The sequence below is a fragment of the Musca autumnalis genome, unplaced genomic scaffold, assembly GCF_047663935.1.
Source record: "Musca autumnalis isolate F117 unplaced genomic scaffold, ASM4766393v1 scaffold_4, whole genome shotgun sequence".
Taxonomy (NCBI): Eukaryota; Metazoa; Arthropoda; class Insecta; order Diptera; family Muscidae; genus Musca; species Musca autumnalis.
The window spans coordinates 233,153,433-233,166,276 of NW_027411977.1; the positions used below are offsets into that span (position 1 = coordinate 233,153,433).

At 36.0% G+C, this 12,844-nt stretch overlaps 2 protein-coding genes across 6 annotated transcripts; both read right to left on the reverse strand.

Moving 5' to 3' along the window:
- Positions 1-1,893: 1,893 nt before the first annotated feature.
- On the reverse strand, positions 1,894-2,751 carry LOC141403280 (uncharacterized). Its single transcript, XM_073985468.1, has 2 exons — positions 2,652-2,751; positions 1,894-2,592 (listed from the first exon to the last, which is right to left on the reverse strand). Exons 1-2 carry the CDS (start codon positions 2,712-2,714, stop codon positions 1,894-1,896), a joined length of 762 nt encoding a protein of 253 aa, XP_073841569.1. The 5' UTR covers positions 2,715-2,751.
- A 1,009-nt stretch (positions 2,752-3,760) lies between these two features.
- On the reverse strand, positions 3,761-11,847 carry Duba (Deubiquitinating enzyme A). 5 transcript variants are annotated; one of them, XM_073987073.1, is made up of 6 exons: positions 11,089-11,847; positions 10,388-11,011; positions 8,844-9,000; positions 8,041-8,779; positions 7,673-7,974; positions 3,761-4,935 (listed from the first exon to the last, which is right to left on the reverse strand). In XM_073987073.1, the coding sequence occupies exons 1-6, from the start codon at positions 11,281-11,283 to the stop codon at positions 4,832-4,834; spliced, it is 2,121 nt and encodes a 706-aa protein (XP_073843174.1). In that variant the 5' UTR covers positions 11,284-11,847; the 3' UTR covers positions 3,761-4,831. The 5 variants fall into 5 exon arrangements, with proteins under 5 accessions (XP_073843174.1, XP_073843176.1, XP_073843175.1 ...); XM_073987075.1 differs by having other exon boundaries at positions 11,113-11,836; XM_073987074.1 differs by having other exon boundaries at positions 7,661-7,974; positions 11,113-11,836.
- Between the last annotated feature and the right edge of the window lie 997 nt (positions 11,848-12,844).

Genomic DNA, 12,844 nt, shown 5'->3' on the forward strand with positions numbered 1-12,844 from the left:
TAGGAGGCCTCTAGGACAAACGTGGATTTTTTAAACAATTTTAGGAGGCCTCTGGGACAAACGTGGATTTTTTAAACAATTTTAGGAGGCCTCTAGGACAAACGTGGATTTTTTAAACAATTTTAGGAGGCCTCTAGGACAAACGTGGATTTTTTAAACAATTTTAGGAGGCCTCTAGGACAAACGTGGATTTTAAAGGATTTTTAGAGGCCTCTAGAAGCAACGTGGATTTTTTAAAGAATTTTAGGAGGCCTCTAGGACAAACGTGGATTTTTTAAACAATTTTAGGAGGCCTCTAGGACAAACGTGGATTTTTTAAACAATTTTAGGAGGCCTCTAGGACAAACGTGGAATTTTTAAACAATTTTAGGAGGCCTCTAGGACAAACGTGGATTTTTTAAACAATTTTAGGAGGCCTCTAGGACAAACGTGGATTTTTTAAACAATTTTAGGAGGCCTCTAGGACAAACGTGGCTTTTAAAGGATTTTTAGAGGCCTCTAGAAGCAACGTGGATTTTTTAAAGAATTTTAGGAGGCCTCTAGGACAAACGTGGATTTTTTAAACAATTTTAGGAGGCCTCTAGGACAAACGTGGATTTTTTAAACAATTTTAGGAGGCCTCTAGGACAAACGTGGAATTTTTAAACAATTTTAGGAGGCCTCTAGGACAAACGTGGATTTTTTAAACAATTTTAGGAGGCCTCTAGGACAAACGTGGATTTTTTTAAACAATTTTAGGAGGCCTCTAGGACAAACGTGGATTTTTTAAACAATTTTAGGAGGCCTCTAAGAAAAACGTGGATTTTTAAACAATTTTAGGAGGCCTCTAGGACAAACGTGGATTTTTTAAACAATTTTAGGAGGCCTCTAGGACAAACGTGGATTTTTTAAACAATTTTAGGAGGCCTCTAGGACAAACGTGGAATTTTTAAACAATTTTAGGAGGCCTCTAGGACAAACGTGGATTTTTTAAACAATTTTAGGAGGCCTCTAGGACAAACGTGGATTTTTTAAACAATTTTAGGAGGTCTCTAGAGCAACATGGATTTTTTGAAGATTTCAGATGGGCTCTAGAAGTACCGTGGATCTTTTAAACAATTTTAAGAGGCCTGTTGAAGCAACGTGGGTTTTTTAAAGAATTTTATTAGCCCTCTAGAACCAACGTGGATCTTTCGAAGAATTTTAGGAGGCCTCTAGACCCAACATGGATTTTTTAGGAATTTTAGGAGGCCTCTAGAAGCAACGGGGATTTTTAAAGAATTTTAGGAGGTCTCTAGGACCATCAGAGATAGTTTAAAGAATTTTACGAGACCTCTAGGAGCATCGTTGATTTTTTAAAGAATTTTAGGAGGTCTCTAGGAACAACAAGGATTTTTAAACGATTTTAGGTGGCCTCTAGAAGCATCGTGTATTTTTTAAAGAATTTTATTGGGTCGAGCAACATGGATTTTTAAGCATTTTAGGTGGCCTCTATAACCAAGGTGGATTTTTTAAAGCATTTTACGAGGCCTCTAGAAGCAATGAGGATTTTTTAACTAACTCTAGGAGGCCTTTAGGAGCAACTTGGATTCTTTAAAGAATTTTAAGAGACCTCTAGGATCATCTTGGGTTTTTTAAAGAATTTTAAGTAGACCTCTGGGTTGTTTAAGGAATTTTATGGAGACTTCTAGAAGCAACATTATTTTTTTCCAATTCGCCAGAATCGGTGTTATCTTTAGAAAGTTTTTCATATAACTTTTATTTGCCTATTGATTTCCACTGAAACCCTGAAAGACAATGGTCATTTGTTTGGATATGTGATAAGAAAATATGGTTACATTTATTGGGTTGTAAATAAAAAATAGTGTATTTTACGGTCTATTGTCGAAGCCGTAAATTTGAAAAAATAACATTTTACTCGGCAATTGTTGCAGCAGTAAGAGGTGTATCATTGCGAACACAAAATCGATCGCAAGTCTTTAATTTGTCATTCCACAATAATTGATCGGGGCATTTGTGGATGAAGGCCAAGCCATTGCATTGTATAAATTTACGACAATCTTGGGGGTAGGGTAAATAGATATGGCCCTGGCCCAAACACCAAGAGGCACACTCATCACATAGTTCTCCACCATTAAGATTAACTGTTGGTGTTGATTGTTGTACGGTACCGGCAGTGGGTACAATCGGGGTATATGATGTGGCAGGCACAACAGGTGCTGCAGCAAATGGACATTGCGCCAATTGCGGCAGGTCACATTGATGTTTATACGAATTCCAATAATAGCCTGGAGGACAAATCTGAGCCTCACATTTATAATAACGGCTACAATCGTTGGGATACGGTTGATAATAGGTATACGAATGTGTGGAATCTGTGTCTGGTGTGGGAATTACCGTTGGTTGAAGACAAACAACATTTTCGGGGCGATCGCATAACTGATTCAAAGGATTCCATAAGAAGTTACCAGGACATGCCTCCGGATATGCCATGCCATTCAAACAGCTATAATATTTGGCACAATCTTGGGGATAAGGCAGAAAGGTTGGCATGCGAGGATCATCAATTTTCGGACATTGAGGATGAGGGAATGGTCTTTCCAGCGTGGATATCTATCGGATGGAACATTATAAACTAAAACAAAATTATGTATTTCTTCAACTAAACTTACCTCTATAGCCATTGTGGACCAACCGAGGGCCATCACAAACAATAATACTTGATGTCCAAACATTTCTTGAAATCCTGCTGTTAGTTGCCTTCAGAAGATTAGAATGATAACTGTTATTGCTTACTTGGTTTCTTGGCTTTTTATACGATTTTGTTCCGCATTGAAGGATTCCCCCATCATGTGGCGAATGACCTTGAAATCTTTCAAGTGCATTCATTTTCCTGCTGCACTACTTGGAAAATTTTTTATCGGTTATGAGACAACATAAGAAGGGCCCCAAGATTGGTTTTGTTATCAATTGCATGTTTACATTAATATCTGTCAATGTCAGATATGAAATTCCATTGCGGCTATTGGTATATGATATGATTGATGAGTTCAAGCAGCACTAAGCATTTTAAACAATTTTAGGAGGCCTCTAGGACAAACGTGGATTTTTTAAACAATTTTAGGAGGCCTCTAGGACAAACGTGGATTTTTTAAACAATTTTAGGAGGCCTCTAGGACAAACGTGGATTTTTTAAACAATTTTAGGAGGCCTCTAGGACAAACGTGGATTTTTTAAACAATTTTAGGAGGCCTCTAGGACAAACGTGGATTTTTTAAACAATTTTAGGAGGCCTCTAAGACAAACGTGGATTTTTTAAACAATTTTAGGAGGCCTCTAGGACAAACGTGGATTTTTTAAACAATTTTAGGAGGCCTCTAGGACAAACGTGGATTTTTTAAAGAATTTTAGGAGGCCTCTAGGACAAACGTGGATTTTTTAAAGAATTTTAGGAGGCCTCTAGGACAAACGTGGATTTTTTAAAGAATTTTAGGAGGCCTCTAGGACAAACGTGGATTTTTTTTAAAGAATTTTAGGAGGCCTCTAGGACAAAATTGGATTTTTTAAAGAATTTTAGGAGGCCTCTAGGACAAACTTGGATTTTTTAAAGAATTTTAGGAGACAAGCGTGAATTTTTTAAAAAAAAATTAGGAGGCCTCTTGGTGCAACGTTGATTTTATAAAGATTATGTAGGTCCTTTTGAGGGACCACTTTCTTCTGTGTTGTAATGTTTCCTTCCCTCAATTGTTTGTAAAAGAAATTCCGATTTCAAACTTGTATATTTTTTATAATTTTTTATTCAGAATTTATTGTAATCCTGGTTTCATGTTTTTTGTAATATTGTGTTTATAAAAAAATTATACATACATCTACATTTATGAACTTAAATATATATATTCAATTTTGTTTTTTTTTTTTTTTTTTTTTTTTTGTAATGTATTCAAATATTAATTTATAGTTATATGCACCAGCAAAAATAATATATTTTTTTAGCAAAAAACAAAATCATAAATAAACATAGAATCGAACGTGTACTTCAGTAATTAAGATAATCCAAATGTAAATTCAAATTAAAAAAATTTAAGAATTCTTGGATCGAAAATAGAATAGACGACTGACTATCTTATGAAATAAAGAAAAATTCGAAACGAAAATTATTTTAAATGCCATTTTCGAAAATAAGAAGAAATACATATTAAGAAAAATATAAAAATTAGAATTTCGAAATTTCCAAAACATTATTTTATTTTCCAAAACTAAGCTGGACTCTATATTCGTAGGGTGTGTGTTTTTAGATTAGACGATTTAAGAAATTGGCTAGCTGTGATGATGGACAACATCGACAATAAGCTTTTGCGCAGGGGCGGGATATCAATCAACGATGAAGAGTGCTAATTTGAGTTTTCCAAAGTTGTGTTTTGTTTTGTCTTTCTTGGGCCAAATACTAAGTTAATGATTTGGAATATTCGTATTTTTTTAATTTAATTTTGCATTACATTTTTTGATTTGCTCCCTCCTCACTCACTCCTTCTGTTACTTAATTCACTTATTTGCCATTTATTATTTAGTTTTTTTCGTATTTTAGTTTTGCATATTTTCTTAATTTCAAATTCAAAATGTTTAGCTAAGTATATAGGGTTTTTGTTTTTATATCTATATATTTTGTTGTATTTAATTTTGAAAATATTTTTAAAAAATAATTTAACTTTCCTTTCATCTTTGTTCATCGGTACTTTTTTTAAGAGCTAGTAAAAGGAACAGTAATTTTTGTTGTTGTTGCTGTGGTTTCCTGCTATATAGTGCATTGCATAGAATTGTGGAAAAAAACTGCTGTTGTTGCCTTGTCTTAGTTCTATGGTCCATAGAGATATTTACGCTTTTGATCTTCTATATAGTCCTGTGTGGACATTTGTATTGCTCGTTGTAACATTTCTGATTCTGTTAGTTGTCCAAAGTCTAAAATAAAAAATATATAGAAAAATAACATAAATTAGTAAAACATGTAAATCGAGGCCTTGAGCTCCAAAAAGTATTTTTAGGAAGACCACTTAAAGACTTTCTAAAAGTTACCAATGGCATAAAGACTTTATAAAAATCGTCTAAGAGAAGAGGTCGGCCTTTTTTAGTTTCAAAATGCCTGAAAGACGTGCAATAAAAGAATTTTAGAACACATCTAGGGCCAACGTAGATTTTTTTAAGAATTATAGGAGGTCTCTAGGGCAAACGTGGATTTTTTAAAGAATTTTAGCAGGCCTATAAAAGCTACGTGGATTTTTTAAAGAATTTTAGGAGGCCCCTAGGAACAACGTGGATTTTTTAAAGAATTTTAGGAGACCTCAGGAAGCAACGTGGATTTTTTAAAGAATTTTAGGAGACCTCAGGAAGCAATGTGGATTTTTTAAAGAATTTTAGGAGACCTCAGGAAACAATGTGGATTTTTTAAAGAATTTAAGGAGACCTCTAGGATTATTAAAGAATTTTAGAAGGCCTCTAGAAACAACGGGGATTTTTTTTAAAGAATTTTAGGAGGTCTCTAGTAGCAATGTGGTTTTTTTAAGAATGTTAGGAGGTTCCTAGACGCAACATGGATTTTTTAGGAATTTTAGGAGGCCTCTAGAAGCAGCGGGGATTTTTTAAAGAATTTTAGAAGGCCTTTAGAAGCAACGTGGATTTTTAAAGAAATTTACGAGGCTTCTTGGACTCACTCGGATTTTTTAAAGAATTCATGGAGGTTTCTAGGACCATCAGAGATAGTTTAAAGAATTTTACGAGGCCTCTAGGAGCATCGTAGATTTTTTTAAAGAATTTTAGGAGGCCTTTAGAAGCAACGAGGATTTTTTAAAGAATTTTAGGAGGCCGTTAGAAGAAACGTGGATTTTTTAAAGAATTTTAGGAGGCCTCTTAAAGCAATGTGGATTTGTTAAAGAATTTTAGGAGCAACGTGGATCTTTCTAAAGAATATTAGGAGGCCTTTAGAAGCAACGTGGATTTTATTAAGAATTTTAGGAGGCCTCTTGAAGCAACGTGGATTTGTTAAAGAATTTTAGGAGGCCTCTTGAAGCAACGTGGATTTGTTAAAGAATTTTAGGAGGCCTCTAGAAGCAACGTGGATTTGTTAAAGAATTTTAGGCCTCTAGGAGCAACGTGGATTTTTTAAAGAATTTTTGGAGGTCTCTAGGAATAACGTGAGTTTATTGAAGAATTTTTAGGAGGTCTCTAGATGCAAAGTGGATTTAAAAAAAAAATAGGAGGCCTTTAGAAGCAACGTGGATTTTTTTTTAAATTTAGCAGGTCCCTAGCACCAATGATTTAGGAGGTCTCTATGACAATCGTGGATTTTTTTAAAGAATTTTAGGAGGCCTCTTGAAGCAACGTGGATTTGTTAAAGAATTTTAGGAGCAACGTGGACCTTTCTAAAGAATTTTAGGAGGCCTTTAGAAGCAACGTGGATTTTTTAAAGAATTTTAGGAGGCTTCTTGAAGCAACGTGGATTTGTTAAAGAATTTTAGGCCTCCAGGAGCAACGTGGATTTTTTTAAAGAATTTTAGGCCTCTAGGAGCAACGAGGATTTTTTAAAGAATTTTTGGAGGCCTCTAGGAATAACGTGAGTTTATTGAAGAATTTTTAGGAGGTTTCTAGATACAAAGCGGATTTAAAAAAAGAAATAGGAGGTTTCTAGATACAAAGCGGATTTAAAAAAAAAAAATAGGAGGCTTTAGAAGCAACGTGGATTTTTTTAAATTTAGCATGTCCCTAGGACCAATGATTTAGGAGGTCTCTATGACAAACGTGGAGTTTTTAAAGAATTTTAGGAGGCCTCTTAATTTTTTTACGAACAGAGTTTTATGTGGCCTTTAGGACCAACTTGGATTGTTTAAAGAATTACGTCGTTGGTCCTAAACCAACATCGATGTTTTAATAGAATTTTAGGAGGCCCCTAAACCAACGTGAATTTTTTAAAGAATTTTAGGTGGCCTTAGGACCATCTTTTTTACAGAACTATGTCCCATTTATCCAACAATAAATGGCTTTTGATCCTATCAATCTTTGCCTTTGAGCCCACCTAACCAACGATAGATGGCCTTTGAACCCACCTATCCAACGATAGATGGCCTTTGAACCCTCCTATCCAACGATAGATGGCTTTTGAGCCCACCTATCCAACGATAGATGGCCTTTGAGCCCACCTATCCAACGATAGATGGCCTTTGAGCCCACCTATGCAACGATAGATGGCCTTTGAGCCCACCTATCCAACGATAGATGGTCTTTAACCCCATCTATCCAGCCATAGATGGCCTTTGAGCCCATCTATCCAGCCATAGATGGCCTTTGAGCCCATCTATCCCGCCATAGATGGCCTTTGAGCCCATCTATCCAGCCATAGATGGCGTTTGAGCCCATCTATCCAGCCATAGATGGCCTTTGAGCCCATCTATCCAGCCATAGATGGCCTTTGAGCCCATCTATCCAGCCATAGATGGCCTTTGAGCCCATCTACCCAGCCATAGATGGCCTTTGAGCCCATCTATCCAGCCATAGATGGCCTTTGAGCCCATCTATCAAGCGATAGATGTTAGTTGAGGCCATCTGTCCTCGCAGGACACTTACATCCGATATTTTCTTTTACTTACTTAGGTGTAGCACCTTTCCTTTCCATAACTTTGAATGTCGTACTCACCCATCTCCTTACCTTCACTTGCATATGAAGCCTCTAATAGTTCTTGATAAAAACTACTTGTCGTTTCATTTTTCGCTCTGGCCGATGTTGACGACGATGCTGATGCCGAGCAATGGGACTGGGAGGTAGACGGAGAAGTTTTAGGCAATGTAGTTGTAGATGCAGTGCTTTCTTTATCCGGCGAATTAGATTGTTTTGAGGTACAGGGTTTTTGTTGCTCAAAATCTGGTGTTACGGAACGTTTTTCTAAAGCTGTGCATGTATCATATTTAGGACTTTTATGAGGCAGAAATTGACTATTGCTGTTATCCTCACTGAAAAGGAAGGGGAATACAAATTAATTTCTGTATTGTAATTTCCTAAGATTTTCAAGTTCCTACTTTGTTTGTGTGTCTCTTCGTCGTTTCTTGCCAAGTTTTGATAATCTTGATTTACATTTTTTACTTCTAGGTTTTGCCGAGGAGGGAGAACAATTACCACCGCCTCCTGTTGAACTAGTACTACTCATATCTGTATCATCACTGGCATAACCCATTTCATCGGATTTATTTGTGACTAAATGTTTGGGTGACAAGCAAGAGGACGAGTTTGAAAATTGACGATCCAAATTTGTGCTTTCTCCAAGTTGTGCAGCAGACGAGGAACATGAAGTTGTGACTGTACTATTACCCATCGAACCACTAAAACGTTGCTGTTGTGCATTGGCATATTTTGAGGGTGAAGCCTCACAATCTGAACCGGCAGCTTGTCCCGAAGTCACAGTGGCCGATGTTGAGGCTGAGGTAGCAGTTTGATTTCGAGTCTTTTGCAAATTTTCACGACACCATTGCAAATAAGATTCACGTGCTATTTGCTCCTCTATGGCTTCATTTGTTGCTTCCCAATCTGTCGTCTTAAGTTTATCCTCAAACATTGTCTGTTCTATTTCCAGCTGTTCACTCAATCGTACAGCTTCTTTTGTTTGTAGTTCTGGTTTATAGCCAGCTAAACCCAGACCTACACCCACAGTGGCATTATAAGGATCTAATATGGCATTATAATGTGAGCCTCGTTGATAAGACAAACGTAGTGGGGGATAACCATTATTTTGCTGCTCCGAATTGAAAATGTTAATGGGAGCTGTAACAAAAATGGGGACGATATTATGACAATTGGATAGGAAATGTATAAATCAAAGATTTACTTGGCTTATAGCAATACACCTCAACGGGACGACTATAGATTTCAGACATAGCTTGAATTTCAATGTGATTGCCATGGGACTCCTTACGTCGTTTACGTTTTATGTAGTTGTTTATATCTTCAGTGACAAAATGGCTAAAGTATTCACGATTTTTATACTGCAAAGAAAGAGAAAAAGAGAAGTTTAGTAAAAATTATGTTTTCATAGCTTTTTATTCGGAAAATGTGTTCACCGACAAATTTCCTAAAGAAAAACTACTTATAGTTATAGGACAACAATAGGAAAAGATTTAATCCGACCTTTTTATAGGAAATTCCCTTGTCCGGCAATTTATCTGTAGGGACATTTGTTATCCGACAATTTTTCTATAAAAAAAGTTGTTATCCGACAACTTTTCTATAAGAAAAGTTTTTATCCGACAACTTTTCTATAAGAAAAGTTGTTAACCGACAACCTTTCTATAGGAAAAGTTGTTGTCCTAAAATTTTCTATAGGAAAAGTTTTTATCCGACAACTTTTTTTATAGGAAAAGTTGTTATCCGACAACTTTTCTTTAGGAAAAGTTTTTATTCGACTACTTTTCTATAGAAAAAGTTTTTCTCCGACAACTATTCTAAAGGAAAAGTTGTTATCCGACAACTTTTCTATAGGAAAATTTGTTATCCGACAACTTTTCTACAGGAAAAGCTGTTATCCGACATCTTTGTTGTCATCCGTTTATTTTTCTATAGGAAAAGTTATTATCCGTCAAGTTTTCTATAAAAAATGTTATTATCCGACAACACTACTACAGGAAATGATTTTATCCGAAAGGAAAAGGTGTTATCCAAAAATTTGTCTATCATAAAATCTGTTATGCGACAACTTTTCCATTGGAAAAGCCGTTATCCGATAAGTTTTCTGTTAATAAAGTTGTTTTCCGATAAATTTTCTATAGGTAAAGTTGTTATCCGTTAAGTTTTCTACAGGAAAAAAATTTTATCCGACAAATATTCAATACGAAAAGTTGTTACCCGACACCTTTTCCATAGGAAGTTATTATCCAACATATGTTGTTATCCGACATTTCTGTAGGAAAATTTGTTATCCAACAATTTCGCTATAGGAATAACTGTTATCCGACAACTTTTCTATAGGAAAACATTTTATCCGACAACTTTTCTATACGAAAATTTGTTATCCGACAACTTTTCTATACGAAAATTTGTTATCCGACAACTTTTCTATACGAAAATTTGCTATCCGACAACTTTTCTATACGAAAATTTGTTATCCGAAAACTTTTCTATACGAAAATTTGTTATCCGACAACTTTTCTATAGGAAAAGTGATTGTCCGACAACTTTCCTATATTAAAAATTGTTATCCGACAACTTCTCTATAGGAAAAGTTGTTATCCGACAATTTTCTATAGGAAAAGTTGTTATCCGAAAACTTTCCTAACGAAAAGTTGTTATCCGATTCCTATGCGAAATCTTGTTGTCCGAAAATTTCCTATGCGAAAATCTGTCAGGAAACCCAAGATTTATATTCCCCACACTTACAATATAATCCATAGTATGCTGCCGGATGACATCATGCATCTCTTCATCTCCATAAATTTGCAAAGAAATTGCCCGAAAGAGGCAAGCACCATCTTCTTCGACCGGTTTCAAAATATAACCACGATCGGCCATACATTTGGCAAATTGTTCATCTTTACGCTGCCATTCATCGGCTGTAGTTTTTGCATCAGCTGGCTGCAAATGTTCATCCCCCGAATTGTAACCCGAAAAGGTGTCCTCAATAGCTTTCAAAAGACTACTAGCTGCCTGTGCAACACTTGCCGACTGGGAATTAGCCGAGTGGTTGGGGGAACCCAACATTAAATGCTCTGGTGAGTTATTACCAGTTGCAGCTGAAATCGAACTATTGCCCACAGCTGCTGCCACACCACCAGCCATAGAAGAGGAACTAGGACCACCAGCCACACCACCAACACCAATACCGACGCCACCCACACCACCACCATGAGGGCTGTTACATTTTGGATATTTATCGGCAACTCTTTCACGTTTATGATGATGATGTTCGGACAAATGATCACGACGTTTACTGCGATTTGTCTTGTGGGGACTACGACGATGACGATTGATTTCATCATAGACATCTACTCTGCGTTGAGGGCTCTGTAAGGGGGCACAAAAACAAATGCAAAGAAAAACAAAAATATTAGAAAATTTGTTCTTCAATTGGCTTTACCGACCTGTCCATGGTTATCTATTACCACATTACGGTGGGCATGTACATTGGATGTCCTACTCGTTGATGAATGACTGCTACTGGCTGTATCTCCTACACTGGAAACATTGTGTGTATCCTTTTTGTCACCATCAGCTCGGTCACCAGCTGCAGAATTGGCCGAACGTTGTTTTTGGGGTGCTGGTTTTAATATAGTCATTTTTTCCAATCAGCTGTTCTACTTCCTTACTTTGTTTTTCCGTTTTTCTATTGATGAGGAGCAGTTCGGTTCAGTTCACACTCTTTCTAGGTAGGCAAATGACGCAGATCTCGAAATGGTTTCTTGCTTTTACCACTACAAACGACAGTCCACTCACTCTCGTTGTTGAACTAATAGTTGATTTTGTGGTGGAGATGTCTGTCCGAGTCGTTGAGTCTTTTTCACACAGTGGTTGATATTTTGCTTTTTCTTTGTGTTTTTGTTGTTAGTTCTTGTTGTCTATGAATCTTCTCTTCCTTTTCTTTGTCAATGTTAATTCCCTTTTAACTTCTCTGACTTCTCTGTAATCTTTCTATCTTTCTTTTAATACTTTTTCAACAAACTTTGTTAACTTCTTAGCCAATTTTAACTAGCTTTCATTGGCCACAATTTTCAATTTTAGATTTTTAGATAGATTAAGATTTTTTAGATTTTTTGATGATTTATTGAGGGATAGCGTTGACTTTCGATTAATCGACAGTCAAGAAGCCGAAGTTGGTTATACACGAATGACGCCGTTAAAACGGGGTACACAACAGAGCTGGCACTATCGATAATTTTTTTTTAAAATTCAATATCAATAGATAGGTTTGCCTTTCCATATTATCGAATTAAAAATCCCTAACCTAAAGCATCCCTGTAGGAAATGTCAATAGTGAATCTATACTGACTTACTACCCAGCAAAAAGTTTGCATCCGCGGATGCAGTTGAATCACTACAAGTGTACAGTACATTTGCCGTTGGAGTACATCTTTTCCTATGAATTCACTTATGAATTTTACAAGAGAGCGTGCGGCTAGGATGCACTCTATTTTGCTTCCACAGCACACAGCTAGGATGCACTCCGTTTTCGATCCAAATCACAGCTTTTGATGTAGTCGTTTGGATTGAATTTAAAGGCACTCTTCGGATTGTGTTTTTAATCAATCTAAAGATGCAGTAAAAATGCAAGCTATTGCGAAATATCCCAGAATAAATAAAATGCATTTATTATTTGTGTAAAACAATAATACAAAGAACTTTATTATATAGACACAAATTAAAAAAAGTTTCCATTAAATTCAATCACATTTGAGTTTACATTCTCCGTTCTCTAATTAATCCAAGCGCATCTGATTTTGCTTCATCATCTTAAAGGTTTTTTATGTTGCCTTCCCATCACTAGTTCAGCTATCGACATGAACTCCACTCCATTAAAAATTTCCGTCTTGTAAATTACCGCAAAAATGTTCGCAAATTTAAGCTGTGTTCCAGAACTTAAAAGTTTTTACAATTTTTACGACTTTTACACATTTTACTCGAAAAAGCGTTCCCGTACACAAAAAAGTTGTAAAATGTTCACTTCTCTTTAAACAAAAATGGCGCTGAATGACGCTCTCTTTAAAAACTTTTTACACGACAAATTTGGGCGAGTAAAAAAATAGTAACATGGTTGCCGGCGTCTGATTGGCTGTTACGTCGACTTTGACATTTGTTCCAGCTTTGACGTTTTTTCCATTTTTGCGTTCCCGAACTTTTTGA